Source organism: Somniosus microcephalus, chromosome 7 (assembly GCF_052327205.1).
Source record: "Somniosus microcephalus isolate GS21.2 chromosome 7, FLI_Smic_1.0, whole genome shotgun sequence".
Classification (NCBI taxonomy): Eukaryota; Metazoa; Chordata; class Chondrichthyes; order Squaliformes; family Somniosidae; genus Somniosus; species Somniosus microcephalus.
The window spans coordinates 1,278,964-1,298,269 of record NC_140993.1 but is presented as its reverse complement, the minus strand read 5'-3'; the positions used below and the strand labels follow the sequence as shown (position 1 = coordinate 1,298,269).

Here is a 19,306-nt window from a genome sequence, read left to right as displayed (position 1 = left end):
CTCTTTCACAGATAAAGTGGGTGGCTCTGAAAAGAGCCTTTGGGTTATTAGATTGAATCTTGTCTGCTTTACTTGCTCTTGCAGCTAGCAGTGCTGGTTTTCTTGGGCAGCAGCACAGCCTGGATATTAGGCAGCACCCCGCCCTGAGCGATGGTCACCTTTCCCAGCAGCTTGTTGAGCTCCTCGTCAAAGCGGATGGCCAGCTGCAGGTGTCTGGGGATGATGCGGGTCTTCTTGTTCTCGCGGGCCACGTTGCCGGCCAGCTCCAGGATTTCAGCAGTCAGATACTCGAGCACAGCAACCATGTAGACCGGGGCTCCGGCACCCACACGCTCAGCGTAGTTGCCCTTTCGCAGGAGCCTGTGAACCCGGCCCACAGGGAACTGCAGTCCGGCCTGGGGTGAGCGAGACTTGGCCTTGGCCCCAGCATTACCGCCGGTTTTTCCTCTTCCAGACATTTCCACAATCCACTGGTTTAAAGAAATAATGAGAGACTCCTTCCACATCTGCCTTTTTTATACCTTCTGGAGGAATGCAGACTGCGAGGGATCACCAGAGGCGGCGGAGGTACTTAAACAGCAGCCCGAGGCAGCGAGGCCCAGAGGCCCGAGACCGGAGAGGCAGCGGACCTGCGAGGGATCACCAGAGGCAGCGGAGGTACTTAAAGAGCAGCCCGAGGCAGCGAGGCCAAGAGCCCCAAGACCAGAGAGGCAGCGGACCTGCGAGGGATCACCAGAGGCCCGACCAATCCAGGTTCCGGGAGAGAGGTAAAAAGTAATCCAAGTGTGACGTCAGCAGGAAGCAGGTAAGTGATTGGTTGGTGAGTATTTCTCTCATTTTTTAAACTTTAACTCTGTTTTATAGTTTCTAAGGTCTCTCTGGTACGGCGGGGACTGATGGTAAACTATTTAACTGTAGTGTAATTAGTGGGATTGATTGATTTAATTTAAACTCAATTAATTAAAGGGTAAGTCATGGCAGGACAGCTCGGCCCTGTGATCTACTCCTCCTCCGAGATGTGGGAACTCAGGGACACTTCCTGTGTCCCTGACAACTACGTGTGCAGGAAGTGCACCCAGCTGCAGCTACTGACAGACCATATTGCGGCGCTGGAGCTGCGATTGGATGCATACTGGAGCGTTCACGATGCTCAGGACATCGTGAATAGCACATTTATGGAGTTGGACACACCGCAGGTAGAGGTTGGACAGGAAGAAAGGGAACGGGTGACCAACAGGCAGAGTACTAGGTGCAGGCAGGTAGTGCAGGGGTCCCCTGTGGCCATCCCCCTCTCCAACAGCTATACCACTTTGAGTACTGTTGGGGGGGATGGCTTATCAGAGGAAGGCAGCAGCAGCCAACTTCCTGGCACCAGGGGTGGCTCTGCTGCACAGAATGGAAGGAAAAAGAGTGGTAGAGCTATAGTAATAGGGGATTCAATTGTAAGGGGAATAGATAGGCATTTCTGCGGCCGCAAACGAGACTCCAGGATGGTGTGTTGCCTCCCTGGTGCAAGGGTCAAAGATGTCTCCGAGCGGCTGCAGAACATCTTGGAAGGGGAGGGTGAACAGCCAGTTGTCATGGTGCATATAGGCACCAACGATATAGGTAAAAAGCGGGATGAGGTCCTAAAAGCGGAATTTAGGGAGTTAGGAGGTAAATTAAAAAACAGGACCTCAAAGGTAGTAATCTCAGGATTGCTACCAGTGCCACGTGCTAGTCAGAGTAGAAATAGAAGGATACTTCAGATGAATACGTGGCTAGAGGAATGGTGCCAGGGGGAGGGATTCAAGTTCCTGGGACATTGGAAGCGGTACTGGGGGAGGTGGGACCAGTTCAAACCGGACGGTCTGCACCTGGGCAGGGCTGGAACCAATGTCCTAGGGGGAGTGTTTGCTAGTGCTGTGGGGGAGGGTTTAAACTAAAATGGAAGTGGTTTGGGAACCTGAGCAGGGAGACAGAGGAAAGGGAAACAAGGATAAAAGCAAAAGATAGGAAGGAGAAAAACAAAAGTGGCAGTCAGAGAAATCAACGGTTTAAATCAAACGTGGTCACAGTAAATAATAATTCTAATAGGTCTAAGAGCGTTAAAAAAACAAGCCTGAAGGCTTTGTGTCTTAATGCGAGTAGCATTTGTAATAAGGTGGATGAATTGGCTGCGAAAATAGAGGTAAACGAATATGATTTGGTTATGATTACGGAAACATGGCTCAAGGACGGCCAAGACTGGGAACTCAACATCCAGGGGTATTCGATATTCAGGAAAGGTAGGCAAAAAGGAAAGGGAGGAGGGGTAGCATTACTGGTTAAAGAAGGGATTAACACAATTGTAATGAAGGATATTAGCTCTGATGAGGTGGAATCTGTATGGGTAGAATTGAGAAATACTAAGGGGAAATAAACATTAGTGGGAGTGGTATATAGACCTCCAAACAGTAAGGCAGAGGTTGGGGATGGCATTAAAAGGGAAATTAAAGAAGCGTGCAATAAGGGCACAGCAGTCACCATGGGTAACTTTAATCTACATATAGATTGGGCTAACTGTGGTGATTATTCTTATGTTTAGTAAGAAGTATTGTGATTGTTTGTTTCCTGCCTTAGGATATATGCTGTAATCTCATTGGTAGTTGATGTCATGTGATTAGTGGTGGCCATCTAAAATTCAGTTCTTTCCAGCCTTTAGTTGGGACTGGGTGTTGAAGATGTGCTACAGGATTTTTAAGTTAATAAAGCCTAGATTAGAAAGGCAAATCTATTCTTTATTTCAATTTATTAACTTTATGTCAGAATGGAGCGACATCTTCAACCAGAACGATTCAATGCTGACCCTAATTCTGCAGGAGTGGATGATAAATGGAAACACTGGTATTGTACAATTAAAAATTTTTGGGCGTGTTGGATCAAGAGTCTCTAAATAAGCTGAATATGCTGATCAACTACATTGCTCCGGATGTGTATAAGTATATTTTGGACTGTAAAACTTACGAAGTGGCTATTTCTACATTGGAAAAGATTTTTGTTAAACCAAAGTATGAGGTATTTGCACATCACCTTCTATCTCCCCGTAGGCAGCAGGTGGGAGAATCTTTGGATACTTATTTACAAGCACTTCGGTGCCTTAGTGTTAACTGTAATTATAAGGCCATGACGGCTGAAGGATATAAGGAAGAATCGGTACGGGATGCTTTTATTAATGGATTACTGTCTAGATCAATTCGTCAGCGGTTGTTAGAAAATAAGACTTTGGATCTTAAGAGTGGTTTTGAGCAAGCTTCTACATTGGATGTGGCTCAGAGAAGTTCGGATTCTTATGCTCTTTTTAATCGGCCTGTGACTGTGGTTTCGGCAGTTCCGGATGAAAAGGAATTATGTGCACTTAATAGGAGTGGTTTACTACATTCTGAAACAGTTTCTACTTCAGCGGCTGTTGCCTCTAGGATTCAGAAGTGTTATTTTTGTGGGAACGTCCGGCACCCTCATCTGAAGTGTCCTGCTCGGGAGGCTGTGTGTAGTAAATGCGGCAAGAGAGGTCATTACGCACGTGTGTGTAAATCATCAGGTTCAATTACCTCCTCTGTGAATATTCAGCCTTTAGATAGGGTGTTTATTGCATCAATTTCTGCTCCATTTGCTCATGGCCTAAACAAAGCTATAGTTACGGCCCAAGTTAATGGGTTGGAAGTGAAGGCCCTTATAGATACGGGCAGTACTGAGAGTTTTATAAGTCTTCAGTTTGCAAAGGAGAAGCATTTGAAAATTTTGCCTGTTTCCTATCAGGTGTGTATGGCTCAGACGACTCTCACTTCACAAGTAGCTGGTTGTTGCCTTGTGAAATTGATTCTTCTAGGTAATACGTATACTGATATACGCCTATCTGTTTTGCCTAATCTCTGTGCGGATATTATGATTGGTCATGATGTGCTTCAGTTACACGAGTCTCTCAGTCTTTCATTTGGAGGGACTAAGCCACCTTTATCTATTTGTGGATTAACCTGTTTATCCATTTCTCCATTATCACTTTTTTCCAATTTGATGCCGGATTGTAAGCCAATTGCTACCAAGTCAAGAAGATATAGCAGTCAGGATAGAGAATTTATTAATTCTGAAGTTCAACGTCTCTTATTGGAAGGAATCATTGAACCTAGTTGTTTGCCTTGGCAGGCACAGGTAGTTGTCACAACTAACGAGAGACATAAGAAACGAATGGTGATAGACTATTCCCAAACTATTAATAGGTATACTCAATTAGATGCGTACCCTTTGCCTAAGATTGATGAGCTTATCAATAAAGTATCTCAGTATAAGGTTTTTAGCACTATTGACCTAAAGAGTGCTTATCATCAGATTCCTATTGTTAAGAAGGATCAACCACATACGGCCTTTGAGGCTGGTGGAAAGCTGTATCAGTTTTGCCGAATACCATTTGGTGTTACTAATGGTGTTGCTTGTTTTCAACGGGCAATGGATGCTTTTATAAGTGATAACTCTCTCTCTGACACCTTTTCATACTTAGATGACATCACGGTGTGTGGCAAATCAAGGGTGGAGCATGATTCTAATTTAGAAAGATTCCTTCAAGCTGCGGAAAAAGTTGGTTTAACTTTCAATAAAGAGAAGTGTACCTTTTCGACCACTGAGGTAAATCTACTGGGGTACATTATCTCGGGAAACAAGATTAAACCAGACCCAGAACGTCTGCGACCATTGATTGATTTACCTTGTCCTACTAATTCTAAGGCTTTGCAACGAGTTGTTGGACTGTTTTCTTACTATTCTAATTGGATTGCAAATTTTTCACAGAAGATCCGGCCTCTTATTTGGGTTACGACATATCCTTTATCATGGGAGGCCAGGACGTGTTTTGATAATTTTAAAAAGGATATCCTTGGAGCAGTTGTGCATTCTATTGATGAGCAGGTTCCTTTTGTGATTGAGACGGACGCTTCTGATTTTGCAATTGGGGCTACTCTGAACCAAAATGGAAGACCTGTGGCCTTTTTCTCACGTACCTTGAACAATAGTGAAAAAAGGCATTCTTCAATAGAGAAAGAGGCGTATGCAATAGTAGAAGCATTGCGTAAATGGAGACATTATTTATCGGGGTGACATTTTACGTTGGTAACTGATCAAAAGTCTGTGTCCTTTATGTTTGATGTCAAACATTTTGGAAAGATTAAGAATGATAAAATAATGAGGTGGAGGATTGAGTTGGCATGTTACCATTTTGATATAGTTTATCGTCCGGGGAAGGATAATGTTGCTGCTGATGCACTGTCGAGGGCTTATTGTTCTGTGATTCATGGAGATACGCTTATTAATCTTCACAACGCCTTATGCCATCCTGGGGTTACGAGGATGATACACTTCGTACGCAGTAAGAATTTGCCCTTTTTAGCTAAAAAGACGTCAAGCGGATGACTTCATCATGTTCTATCTGTGCTTGGTGTAAACCGAATTTCTTCAAGCCTCAACGAGCTCATCTTATAAAGGCTACTTCTCCTTTTGAACGTTTGAGCATCGATTTTAAGGGGCCTCTTCCTTCAACTACTCAAAACCGATATATATTTACTGTTGTGGATGAGTTTTCAAGGTTCCCTTTTGCTTTTCCTTGTGCAGATGTATCAGCTGCTACAGTTATCAAATGCCTGACTCAACTTTTTGTCATCTTTGGGATGACTGCGTATATCCATTCGGATCAGGGAAGTTCTTTTATGTCTTCCCAGTTGAAGGAATACCTTCAGATTCGGGGAATTTCTACTAGCAGAACTACCCCGTATAATCCCCAGGGTAATGGACAGTGTGAACGATACAATGGGGTGATCTGGAAGGCAGTTATGTTGGCTTTGACACCCCGGAACCTTAAGAATACACAGTGGGAAATGGTACTGCCTGATGCCCTGCATTCCATTAGATCATTGCTTTCAACGGCTACTAATGTGAACCCCCATGAAAGGCTCTTTAACTATCCGCGGAGATCTACTACGGGATATTCGGTACCTTCATGGCTTACTATGCAGGGACCTGTGCTGCTTCGACGCCATGTTAGATTGTCAAAATATGATCCTTTAGTGGAGGAGGTGGAGCTGTTGGAGGCAAATTCCCAATATGCTCATATTCGATTCCAAGGTGGGAAAGAAAGTACCGTTTCAATTAAAGACTTGGCTCCTTGTGGTGGCCAGCCCTCTTCTGAGGATATTAACAATAGTCATGATTCAGATAATGTGGATGCTGTTACAGATACTATGAATATTTCCAATCCGACTGCAGATAATTATACTTCTATTAGTCAGCCTTCGATGGATGTTCATGACCATCCCAGTTTACCTCCTGATGGGATTTCTAATCCGGAAACCGTTGAAAATCGGGATATGGATAGCCTTCCTGCAGAAGATAATTCTGTGTCTCCTGGTGTGGGAGGGCAAGGAATTTCACCAAGGTTAAGAAGGTCGACACGAACAAGATATCCGGTCGACCGATTGAAAATGGACTTTTAAATTGATAGTAATGTTTTAAAATTGTTGAAATATTATATTATATTGTTTTAGTTGAGAGATACTTAATACTTATGTGCAATGTTACTATTTGTTGTTGCTCACTTAGTATTGTGTCATGTTGAATAGTTTTACTTTGTCTGTGCATAGTTTTAGTTGTAAATAATTAATTATAAATTGTAAAGGTTATTTAGGTTGGAGTATATTTTAAAAGGAGGGGTGAATGTGGTGATTATTCTTATGTTTAGTAAGAAGTATTGTGATTGGTTGTTTGTTTCCTGCCTTGGGATATATGCTGCAATCTCATTGGTAGTTGATGTCATGTGATTTGTGGTGGCCATCTTAAATTCAGTTCTTTCCAGCCTTTAGTTGGGACTGGGTGTTGAAGATGTGCTACAGGATTTTTAAGTTAATAAAGCCTAGATTAGAAAGGCAAATCTATTCTTTATTTCACTAACCAAATTAGTAACAATACTGTGGAGGAGGAATTCCTGGAGTGTTTACGGGATGGTTTCCTGGACCAATATGTTGAGGAACCAACCAGAGATCAGGCCATCTTAGACTGGGTATTATGTAACGAGAAAGGATTAATTAGCAATCTTGTTGTACGAGGCCCCTTGGGTCGGAGCAATCATAATATGATCGAATTCTTCATTAAGATGGAGAATGAAGTACTTGACTCAGAAACTAGGATCCTCAATTTAAATAAAGGAAACTACGATAGTCATAGAGTTTTACAGCACAGAAAGAGGCCCTTCGGCCCATCGTGTCTGCGCCGCCCATCCATCCCTGTCCAGTCTAATCCCATTTTCCAGCATTTGGTCCATAGCCTTGTATGCAATGGCATTTCAAGTGCACATCCAAATGCTTCTTGAATGTTGTGAGGGTTCCTGCCTCCACCACCCTTTCAGGCATTGAGTTCCACATTCCAACCACCCTCTGGGTGAAAAAGTTCCTCCTCAAATCCCCTCTAAATCTCCTGCCCCTTACCCTGAATCTATGCCCCCTTGTTATTGACCCCCCCACTAAGGGGAAAAGTTCCTCTTTATCTACCCTATCTATGCCCCTCATTATTTTGTACACCTCAATCAGGTCCCCCCTCAGCCTTCTCTGCTCCAAGGAAAACAACTCCAGCCTGTCCAGCCTCTCTTCATAGCTGAGGCGCTCCATCCCAGGTAACATCCTGGTGAATCTTCTCTGCACCCTCTCCAAAGCAATCACATCCTTCCTATAGTGAGGCGACCAGAACTGCACACAGTACTCCAGCTGTGGCCTCACCAGCGTTTTGTACAGCTCCATCATAACCTCCCTGCTCTTATATTCTATGCCTCGGCTAATGAAGGCAAGTATCCCATATGCCTTTTTAACCACCTTATCTACCTGCTCCGCTGCCTTCAGGGATCTATGTACATGTACACCAAGGTCCCTCTGACCCTCTGTACTTCCTAGGGTCCTACCACTCATTGTGTATTCCCTTGCCTTATTTGTCTGAGGAGCGAGTTGGGCAGGATTGATTGGGGAATGGCACTCAAAGGGTTGACGGTGGATAGGCAATGGCAAACATTCAAAGACCGAATGGATGAACTACAGAAGTTGTTCATCCCAGTTTGGCATAAAAATAAAACAAAAAAGGTGACTCAACTGTGGCTAACAAGGGAAATTAGGGATAGCATAAGATCCAAGGAGAGGACATACAAATTGGCCAGAAAAAGCAATAATCCTGAGGATTGGGAGCAGTTTAGGATTCAACAAAGGAGGACAAAGGGATTAATTAAGAAAGGGAAAATAGAATATGAGAGTAAGCTTGTAGGGAACATAAAAACTGACTGTAAAAGCTTTTATAGATATGTAAAGAGGAAAAGATTGGTGAAGTCAAGCATAGGTCCCTTGCAGTCAGAATCGGGGGAATCTATAATGGGGAGCAAAGAAATGGCAGACCAACTAAATACATATTTTGGTTCTGTCTTCACAAAGGAGGATATAATGTGGAGAAATGCGAGGTTATCCACGTTGGTGTCAAAAACAGGAAGGCAGATTATTATCTGAATGACAATAGATTGGGAGAAGGGGAAGTGCAATGAGACCTGGGTGTCCTTGTGCACCAGTCGTTGAAGGTAAGCATGCAGGTGCAGCAGGCAGTTAAGAAGGCAAATGGTATGTTGGCCTTCGTAGCGAGAGGGTTTGAGTACAGGAACAAGGATGTCTTGCTGCAGTTGTACAGGGCCTTGGTGAGACCACATCTTGAGTATTGTGTGCAGTTTTGGTCGCCTTATCTGAGGAAGGATGTTCTTGCCATGGAGGGAGTTCAGCGAAGATTCACCAGACTGATACCTGGGATGGCAGGAATGTCGTATGAGGAGAGATTGGGTTGATTGGGCTTATACTCGCTGGAGTTTAGAAGAATGAGAGGGGATCTCATTGAAACTTATAAAATTCTGAAAGAACTGGACAGACTAGATGCAGGAAGGATGTCCCCGATGGTCGGCGGGTCCAGAACCAGGGGTCACAGTCTAAGGATAAGGGGTAAGCCATTTAGGACATAAATGAGGAGGAATTTCTTCATCCAGAGAGTGGTGAACCTGTGGGATTCTCTACCACAGAAGGCAGTAGAGGCCAATTCATTAAATATATTCAACAAGGGGTTGGATATATTTCTTAAGGCTAAAGGGATCAAGGGATATGGGGAGAAAGTACTGAATTTGAATGATCAGCCATGATCTCATTGAATGGCGGAGGAGGCTCGAGGGGCCGAATGGCCTACTCCTGCTCCTATCTTCTATGTTTCTATGAAGGCCAACATACTATTTGCATTCCTAACTGCTTGCTGCACCTGCATGTTTGCTTTCAGTGACTGGTGTACAAGGACACCTAGGTCCCTCTGTACATCAGCATTTAAATCTATCACCATTTAAATAATACTCTACCTTTCTGTTTTTCCTACCGAACTGGATAACGTCACATTCATCCATGTTATACAGTATCTGCCATGTATTTGCCTACTCACTCAATTTGTCTAAATCGCCTTGAAGCCTCTTTGCATCCTCCTCACAACTCACAACCCCGCCTAGTTTTGTGTCACCAGCAAACTAAATATCTTCCTGCAGTCTGCAGCTTTCTTCTTCATTATCCACTCCACGGCCAATTTTTGTATCATCTGCAAACTTCTTAATCATACCCACTACATTCAAGTCCAAATCATTGATATATATCACAAAAAGCAAGGGTCCTAGTACTGAGCCCTGTGGAACCCCACTGGAAAAAACCTTCCAGTCACAAAAACACCTATCGACCATAACACTTTGCTTCCTACTTCTGAGCCACTTTTGGATCCAACTTGCCACTTTGTCCTGGATCCCATGGGCTTTTACTTTCATGACCAGTCTGCCATGTGGGACCTTATCAAAAGCCTTGCTAAAATCCATATACACTACATCAAATGCACTGCCCTCATCGACCCTCCTTGTTACCTCCTCAAAAAATTCAATCAGGTTAGTCAGACATGACCTCCCCGTAACAAATCCATGCTGACTATCCCTGATTAATGTGTCTTTCTAAATGAAGATTTATCCTGTCCCGCAGAATTTTTCCCAATAATTTTCCCACCACCGAGTTTAGGCTGACTGGCCTGTAATTACTCGGTCTATCCCTTTCTCCCTTTTTAATCAATGGTACCACGTTAGCAGTCCTCCAGTCCTCCGGCACCACACCTGTAGCCAGAGAGGATTGAAAAATGATGGTCAGAGCCTCTGCTATTTCCTCTCTTGCTTCGCTTAACAGCCTGGGATACATTTCATCCGGGCCTGGGGATTTATCCACTTTCAAAGATGCTAAACCCCTTACCATTTCCTCTCTCACTATGATTATTTCACCTAATATTTCACATGCCTCCTCCCTGATTGTGATGTCTGCATCATCCCACTCTTTTGTGAAAACAGACGCAAAGTGTTCATTTCGGACCATACCCATGTCTTCCGCCTCCGCACATAGATTACCTTCATGGTCTCTAATAGGCCCTACTCTTTCTTTAGTTATCCTCTTGCTCTGAATGTATTTATAAAACATCTTTGGGTTTTCCTTGATCTTACCTGCCGATATTTTTTCATGCTCTCTCTTTGCTTTCCTAATTTCCTTTTTAATTTCCCCCCTGCCCTTTCTCTGCTCCTCTGGGGATTCTGTGGGGTTGAGCCCTCGGGAACTGTCAGAAGCCTCCCTTTTGTTCTTTATCCTACCCGGTGTGCCCCTTGACATCTAGGGGGCTCTAGACTTGTTGGTCCCACCCTTTTTCTTTAAGGGAACATACTTTCGCCGAGCCCTCTCTAGCTCCTCCCACTGCTCTGACACGGATTTACCTTCAAGTAGCTGCTTCCAGTCCACTTTGGCTAAATCACATCTCAGCTTAGTGACATTGGCTTTTCCCCAATTGAGAACTTTTATTCCTGGTCCACGGTGGCATAGTGGTTAGCACTGTTGCCTCACAGCGCCAGGGACCTGGGTTCGAATCTGGCCTCGGGCGACTGTCTGTGTGGAGTTTGCACATTCTCCCCATGTTTGTGTGGGTTTTCTCCGGGTGCTCCGGTTTCCTCCCACAGTCCAAAGATGTGCGGGTTAGGTTGATTGGCTATGATAAATTGACCCTTAGTGTTAGGGGGGTTACAGGGATAGGGTGGGATATGTGTTGGTGTAGGGGTTACGGTGATCGGGTGCGATATGTGTCGGTGCAGGCTCGATGGGCTGAAATGGCCTCTATCTGCACTGTGGGGATTCTGTGATTCTGTGATCTGTGTCCTTTTCCAGAACTACCCTAAATCAACTGAATTATGATCACTACCCCACAATGCTCTCTCACTGATATCCCTTCCACCTGCCCGGCTAAGGTTAAGGGGAGATCTGATAGAGGGGTTCAAAACCATGAAGGGTTTGGATAGAGTAAATAAGGAGAAACTGTTTCCAGTGGCAGGAGGGTCGGTAACCAGAGGGCACAGATCTCAGGCAAGAGAACCAGAGGTGACATGAGGAAACAGATTTTAAACACAGCCAGTTATGATCTGGAATGCGCTGCCTGAAAGGGCGGTGGAAGCAGATTCAACAGTAACTTTCAAAAAAGAAGTGGGTAAATACTTGAAGGGGAGACATTTACAGGGCAATGGGGAAAGAGCAGGGGGGAGTGGGACTAATTGGAGAGCTCGACCAAAGAGCCAGCACAGGCACGGTGGGCCGAATGGCCTCCTTCTGTGCTGTTTCATTTGATGGTTCCATCCCCATAATGAGACCTTCTCAGCCCCGGTGTCCTCCTGGTGAATCGGCCCTGCACCCCCTCCGAGGCCAGTGTGTCCCTTTCTGAGGTGCGGTGCCTAAAACTGAAGGCAGTCCTCCGGATGGGGCCTGAGCAAGGCTCTGGACAGCTGTCACACTAAATTAGGGCTCATGGGATTGGGGGTAATATTAGCATGGATTGAGGATTGGTTAACGGTCAGAAAACAGAGAGCAGGAATAAACGGCTCATTTTCGGGCTGGCAGGCTGTAACTAGTGGGGTCCCGCAAGGATCAGTGCTGGGGCCTCAGCTATTCACAATCTCCATCAATGACTCAATGACTTAGATGAGGGGACTGAGTGCAATGTATCCAAGTTTACTGACGATACAAAGCTAGGTGGGAAAATAAGTTGTGAGGAGGACACAAAGAGGCTGCAAAGGGATATAGACAGGTTAAGTGAATGGGCAAGAACATGGCAGATGGAATATAATGTGGAGAAGTGTGAAGTTATCCGCTTTGAACACAAGAACATAAGAAATAGGAGCAGGAATAGGCCACTTGGCCCCTCGAGCCTGCTCCGCCATTCAATAAGATCATGGCTGATCTTGGGCTCAAAGCCACTTCCCAACCCGCTCCCCATAACCCTTCACTCCCTTATCTTGCCAAAATCTGTCTATCTCCACCTTAAATGTATTTAATGAACCAGCCTCCACAGCTCTCTGGGGCAGAGAATTCCACAGATTTACGACCCTCTGAGAGAAGAAATTCCTCTTCATCCCAGTTCTAAAAGGGCGACCATTTATTCTGAGACTGTGCCCCCGAGTTCTAGTTTTCCCCACGAGGGGAAACATCCTCTCTGCATCTACCCTGTCGAGCCCCCTCAGTATCTTATATGTTTCAATAAGATCACCTCTCATTCTTCTAAATTCCAATGAGTATAGGCCCAGCCTGCTCAACCTTTCTTCATAAGTCAATCCCCTCATCTCTGGAATTAACCTAGTGAATCGTCTCTGAACTGACTCCAATGCAAGTATATCCTTCCTTAAATACGGAGACCAAAACTGTACGCAGTACTCCAGGTGTGGTCTCACCAATGCCCTGCACAGTTGTAGCCGGACTTCCCTGCTTTTATACTCCAACCATCTTTGGTAGGAAAAATAGAAAAGCAGAGTATTTTTTAAATGGTGAGGGATTGGGAAATGTTGGTGTTCAGAGGGACCTGGGTGTCCTTGTACACGAGGCACTGAAAGTTAACATGCAGGTGCAGCAAGCAATTAGGAAAGCAAATGGTACGTTAGTCTTTATTACAAAAGGATTGGAGTATAAGAGTAAAGGGCCTAGAAATTCACTAGCCTTAGCGCCGCTTTTGAGGCGCTAGAGGGACTAGCGCCAGAGTTATGGCCAGTTCAAAAATTCCCTGGGGCCCTAAAGCGGCGTTGCACCGGTAGTGCTGCGCCGGCACCGATGACGTCATCAGTGTGCGCAGCGTCCCGGTTGCCATGCCGACGGGCCTCAGCGCCAAAATTCAGTGGCGGCCGCCTCGCCCGTGGCAGCCGCAACTAAGACTCTGGCAACAGAGTCCAACATGTGTTTGCGCCGGTGCATTAAAGGCCCCGCGGCGGCCGGCCACTTTCCCGCCGGCCGCCTGCCCGCAGCTCCCTCCCCGGACTTCTCCCCCCCCCCCCGGAACAGATTCAAGCCCGGCACTTGTCCGAGGTGCCGGGCTCATTTTTGAAGAGATTTGCGTGGGCTGCGGCCGGGTGCAGGCAGCTCCTCCTTAACGGAAGGAGGAGGCCTGCACTTCCCGAGCCTGCCACACCGCAGCGGGCACTGCAGCGCCGGAATAGCGCCGCAATGCGGCGCGTTGCGCCAGTTTTCAGGCGCTAAAACCCTTCAGTAGCGCCGGCAGCCGTTTGGGCGCGGCGCTACTGAATTTTTGGCGCGCGCAAAGGGACTTAGCGCCGGCGCTAACTTCTGGCGCTAAAGCCCTGGCGCAGCGCAAACTCAATTTCTAGGCCAAGAAGTCGTACTGCAATAATACAGGGCCTTGGTGAGACCACACCTGGAGTATTGTGTCCAGTTTTGGTCTCCTTATCTAAGGAAGGATATACTTGCCTTAGAGGGAGTGCAACGAAGGTTCACCAGACTGATTCCTGGGATGCGGGGATTGTCCTATGAGGAGAGATTAAGGAGACTAGGCCTATATTCCCAGGAATTTTGAAGAATGAGAGGTGATGTCATTGAAACATCTGAAATTCTTACAGGGCTTGACAGGGTAGATGCTGGGAGACTGTTTCCCCGGGCTGGGGAGTCTGGAACCAGGGGTCACAGTCTCAGAATAAGGGGTCGGCCATTTAGGACTGAGATGAGGAGGAATTTCTTCACTCAGAGGATGGTGAATCTTTGGAATTCTCTGCCCCAGAGGGCTGTGGAGGCTCAGTCATTGAGTATAATCAAGGCTGAGATCGAGAGATTTTTGGACTCATGGGGAATCAAGGGATATGGGGATCGGGCGGGAAGGTGGAGATGAGGTAGAAGATCAGCCATGATCTTATTGAATGGCGGAGCAGGCTCAAAGGGCCGAATGGCCTGCTCCTGCTCCTATTTCTTATATTCTTAAGAAAGCTGTTTGCTACAGCCTGCTGCACCACGACAAATACACAGAGGATTTCAGTTAGGTGGAGAGACTGGAGAAGCTGGGATTGTTCTCCTTGGAGCAGAGAAGGTGCAGCAGAGATTTAATAGAGGTGTTCAAAACATGAAGGGTTTTGATAGAGTAAATAGGAGCATGGGAACAGGAGGAGGCCATTCAGTCCCTCCAGCCTGTTCCGCCATTCAATGAGATCATGGCCGATCTGTGTCTTAACTCCACCCTCCTGCCTTGGCTCCATATCCCATTGCTCCCTTGTCTAGCAAAAATCTATCACTCTGGGATTTTAAATGATTAATTGAGCTGGCATCGACTGCTTTCTGTGGGAGAGGGTTCCACACTTCTACCAACCTTTGTGTGAAGAAGTGTTTCCCAACTTCTCTCCTGAATGGCCTGGCTTTGATTTTAAGGTGATGTCCCCTTGTCCTCGACTTCCCCACCGGCGGAAAAAGTTTCTGTCTATCTACTCTACCAATTCCTTTCAAAATCCTAAAATCCTCAATCACTCCTCAACCTTCCAGATTCCAGGGAATACAAGCCTAGTTTATGTAATCCCTCCCTCATAAACTAATCCTTGGAGCCCAGGTAACATTCTGGTGAATCTGTGCTGCACTCCTTCCAAGGCCAGTATATCCTTTCTGAGGTGCGGTGCCCAGAACTGTACACAGCGCTCCAGGGAGTTCCTGGGAGTTAATGTGCATAGGTCCCTGAAGGTGACAGGACATATTGAGAGACTGGTTAACAAAGCATATGGGATCATGGGCTTCATAAATAGAGGTATTGAGTACAAAAGTAGAGAAATTATGTTGAACCTTTACAAAGCGCTGGTTAGGCCACAACTGGAGTATTGCATCCAGTTCTGGTCACCACACTTTAGGAAGGATGTGAAGGCACTTGAGAGGGTGCAGAGGAGATTTACCAGAATGGTTCCGGGGATGCGGGATCTTAGCTACAAGGACAGGTTGGAGAAGCTGGATTTGTTTTCATTAGAGCAAAGGAGGTTGGGGGGTGATTTGATAGAGGTGTACAAGATTATGACGGGTTTGCATAGGCTAGATGGAGAAAGGCTGTTCCCACTAGTTGATGGTACAAGGGCTAGGGGACACAGATTTAAGGTTTTGGGCAAGAGATACAGGGGGGATGTGAGGAAAAACTTTTTTACGCAGCGAGTGGTGAGGACCTGGAACTCGCTGCCGACGGAAGTGGTGGAAGCGGAGACACTCAATGTTTTCAAGGGGAGACTGGATAGGCACTTGAGGGAAATAAACTTGCAGGGCTACGGGGATAGAGCGGGGGATTGGGACTGACTGTATGCTCTGCAGAGAGCTGGCACGGACTCGATGGGCTGAATGGCCTCCATCTGTGCCGTTATGACTCTATCACTCTCTGGAGTCGAACCAGGGCTTTGTCTAGCTGTAGCTTATAAGGAGTGATCTACCTATCAATTCATCCAATGAAAAGCGATGAGTTAAGAAAGTAACTATAGGTTTTTATTGGCTAAATAACAGAGCCCACCCTCGTGGGTGATCGGATCCAACAAGGAGGAATACCAGCCAGTCGACCACCTTTATACCTGGGCAGGTAGGTGGAGCCATGGGCGGAGTCAGCAGTGGTCAGCCCAGGTATAACAGCGTGACAAGAGGCGACCTCGTATAGTGATACAACAGTGTGAACAGTGATAACCATAGAGTAACGATATAACTGTGATAACTATAGTGTAACGATAGTGAACGATAAAAGTGGTTTACCACATTCACCCCTTGTTTAGATTTGAGTCCGGCGGGGTGAAGTGTACTACCAGTTCTGGTATGTCAGTCTGTCCGGAGGCCTCGTAAGCCTTTCTGATCGTCGCAGCAGCGGTGTTGCATTCTCCGGTGTTAATGCTGGTGTCTGCGTGGTCGGCGAAGGCTCGTGGGGTTCCGGCATGCCGTCTACCTGGGCTGGAGTTGGGGGGGTGGTGGGGGGGTAAGGGTGGTGTCTCCAGAATGCCCGAGGGTGTGAGGTCTCGTAAGGAGACTGTGTCCTCCCGCCCGTCTGGGTATGCCACATAGGTGTACTGGGGGTAGGCGTGCAGGAGGTCCACCCTCTCGACCAGGGGGTCCGTTTTATGGGCCCTCACGTGCTTTCACAGCAAGACGGGCCCCGGAGAGGTCAGCCAGGTGGGTAGCGTGGTTCCCGTAGTCGACTTCCTAGCGAAAACAAACATTCGTTCATGGGGGGTGGTGTTAATGGCAGTGCAAAGTAGTGACCGGATGGAATGCAGCGCTGCCGGGAGGACTTCCTGCCAGCGAGAGGTTGGGAGGCCCTTCGACTTTAAGGCTAAGAGGACGGCCTTCCATACAGTCGTGTTCTCTCTTTCCACCTGGCCATTCCCTCGGGGGTTGTAGCTGGTGGTCCTGCTTGTAGCGATACCTCTCGCTAATAGGAACTGACGGAGTTCCTCGCTCATGAAGGAGGAGCCCCGGTCGCTATGTATGCAGCTTGGGAACCCGAACAAGGTGAAGAGGTCGTTCAGGCATTTAATGACCGTGGTACTGGTCATGTCTGGGCAGGGGAAGGCAAAGGGGAAACGGGAGTACTCATCAACAACGGTCAGAGGACGGGAGGGGCCCCTTAAAATCGATGCTCAAGCGCTCGAAGGGGCGGGTGGCCTTGATCAGGCGTGCTCTGTCCGGCCTAAAGAAATGCGTTTTGCACTCGGCACAGGTCTGGCAGTTCCTGGTCACGGTCCTGACCTCCTCGATGGAGTAGGGCAGGTTGCGAGCCTTAATGAAGTGGTAAATCTGGTGACCCCGGGGTGGCAGAGATCGTTGTGGAGGGTCTGAAGTCTATCAATTTGTGCGTTGGCGCATGTAATTCATGATAGAGCATCAGGGGGTTCGTTCAGCTTACCAGTCCGGTACAAGATATCATAATCATAGGTGGAGAGCTCGATTCTCCACCTCAAGATCTTGTCGTTCTTGATTTTGCCCCTCAGCTTGTTATTAAACATAAAAGCGACCGAACGCTGGTCGGTGAGGAGGGTAAATCGTTTGCCTGCCAGGTAATGCCTCCAGCGTCGTACAGCCTCCACAATTGCCTGGGCCTCCTTCTCGACCGAAGAGTGTCGGATCTCAGGGCCCTGTAGGGTCCTTGAGAAGAAGGCCACCGGTCTCCCCTCCTGGTTAAGGGTAGCGGCTAGGGCGAAGTCGGATGCATCGCTCTCCACTTGGAAGGGGATGGACTCATCCACCGCGTGCATTGTGGCCTTAGCAATGTCTCCCTTAATGAGGGAGAAGGCTGCGCACGCTTCCTCCGTAAGGGGGAAGGAGGTGGACTTCATGAGGGGTCTGGCTTTGTCCGCATAGTTGGGCACCCATTGGGCATAGTAGGCGAAGAGCCCCAGGGTTCTCTTCAGTGCCTTTGGACAGTGGGGGAGGGGTAACTCCATGAGGGGGCGCATTCTCTCGGGATCGGGGCTGATGACTCCGTTCTCTACTACGCAGCCGAGGATGGCAAGGCGCGAGGTGTTAAACAGACATTTCTCCTTATTGTAAGTGAGGTTCAGCCGTTCGGCCGTACGGAGGAATTTCTCCAGATTAACATCATGGTCCTGCCGGTCACGGCCGCAGATGGTGACGTTATCTAGATAGGGGAACGTGGCATCCAGCCCGTTCTGGTCAACCATCCGGTCCATCTCCCTTTGGAAGACCGAAACCCCGTTGGTGACGCCGAAGGGAACCCTAAGGAAGTGGTAGAGGCGGCCATTCGCCTCGAAGGCGGTATACTGGCGGTCCTCCGGGCTGATAGGGAGTTGGTGGTAGGCCGACTTAAGGTCGATGGTAGAGAATACTCGGTATTGTGCAATCTGATTGACCATATCAGATATGCGGGGAAGGGGGTATGCGTCCAGCTGGGTGGAGCGGTTTATGGTTTGGCTGTAGTCGATGACCAGGCGGTTTTTATTGCCGGTCTTAATGACTATGACCTGGGCACGCCAGGGGCTGGTGCTCCCCTCGATGATGCCCTCCTTCAGGAGACGCTGCACCTCAGAGCTAATGAAAGCTCTGTCCCCGGCGCTGTACCGCCTGCTCTTGGTAGCGATGGGTTTGCAGTCGGGGGTGAGGTTAGCGAACAGGGAAGGTGGCGGGACCTTGAGGGTGAATAGGCCGCAGGTGTTACGCGGTGGGTGGTTCACTAGCTGCTGGTTATCGACTGTGAGTGGGGGGAGGGGTCCGCCGTATGCTAGAGTGACGCTTTGGAGGTGGGATTGGAAGTCCAGCCCTAGTAGGATGGCAGCGCAGAGCTGGGGCAGGACGAGGAGTTTAAAATTTTTATACTCCGTGCCCTTAACCAACAGGGTCACAACACAGTAGCCGTTGATGTCTGTGGCGTGGGACCTCGATGCCATCCAGATCCGGTTGCGCATTGGCTGGACAGTGAGGGAGTAGTGGCTCACCGTGTCTGGGTGGATGAAACTCTCCGTGCTTCCGCTGTCGAACAGGCAGGTCGTGGTGCGGCCGTTTACTTTGATGTCCATCATGGACTTGGACAGGTGATGCGGGCAGGCTTGGTCCAGTGTGACGGAGGCTAGTGTATGGCTCAGCGAGCTGCCGTAGTCTGCGGGTGAGGCGGTGGTCGGGTCTGGAGGCAAGGTGGCGGTCGAGCGTGGTGGGTAAAATGGCGGCGCCCACGAGGTTGGACCAAATGGCGAGAAGATGGCTGCCCCCACAACTCACATGAGGCACTGCTGGTGTCGGTTGCCTGGATCAAAGATGGCCGCCCCCATGACTCACACGTGGGGATGCTGGCATCTGTGGCCTTGATGGAAGATGGCCGCCCCCAGAACTCGCATGAGGCACTGCTGGCCTCTGTTGATCTCCCTCTGCAGGCCTTAGCAAAGTGGCCTTTCTTCAGGCAGCTTGAGCACGTC

The 19,306-nt window shown here is 47.8% G+C and overlaps 1 protein-coding gene across 1 annotated transcript; it reads right to left on the bottom strand.

Annotated features, from left to right (window-relative positions):
* Nucleotides 1–68: 68 nt before the first annotated feature.
* On the bottom strand, nt 69–506 carry LOC147114442 (histone H2A type 2-C-like). Its single transcript, XM_085992080.1, has one exon. It carries the CDS (start codon nt 504–506, stop codon nt 69–71), a length of 438 nt encoding a protein of 145 aa, XP_085848206.1.
* Nucleotides 507–19,306: the final 18,800 nt, after the last annotated feature.

What these genes read in the sequence shown, in the direction of transcription:
- LOC147114442 (XM_085992080.1), bottom strand. Translation starts at nt 506, where the DNA reads ATGTGGAAGGAGTCTCTCATTATTTCTTTAAACCAGTGGATTGTGGAA.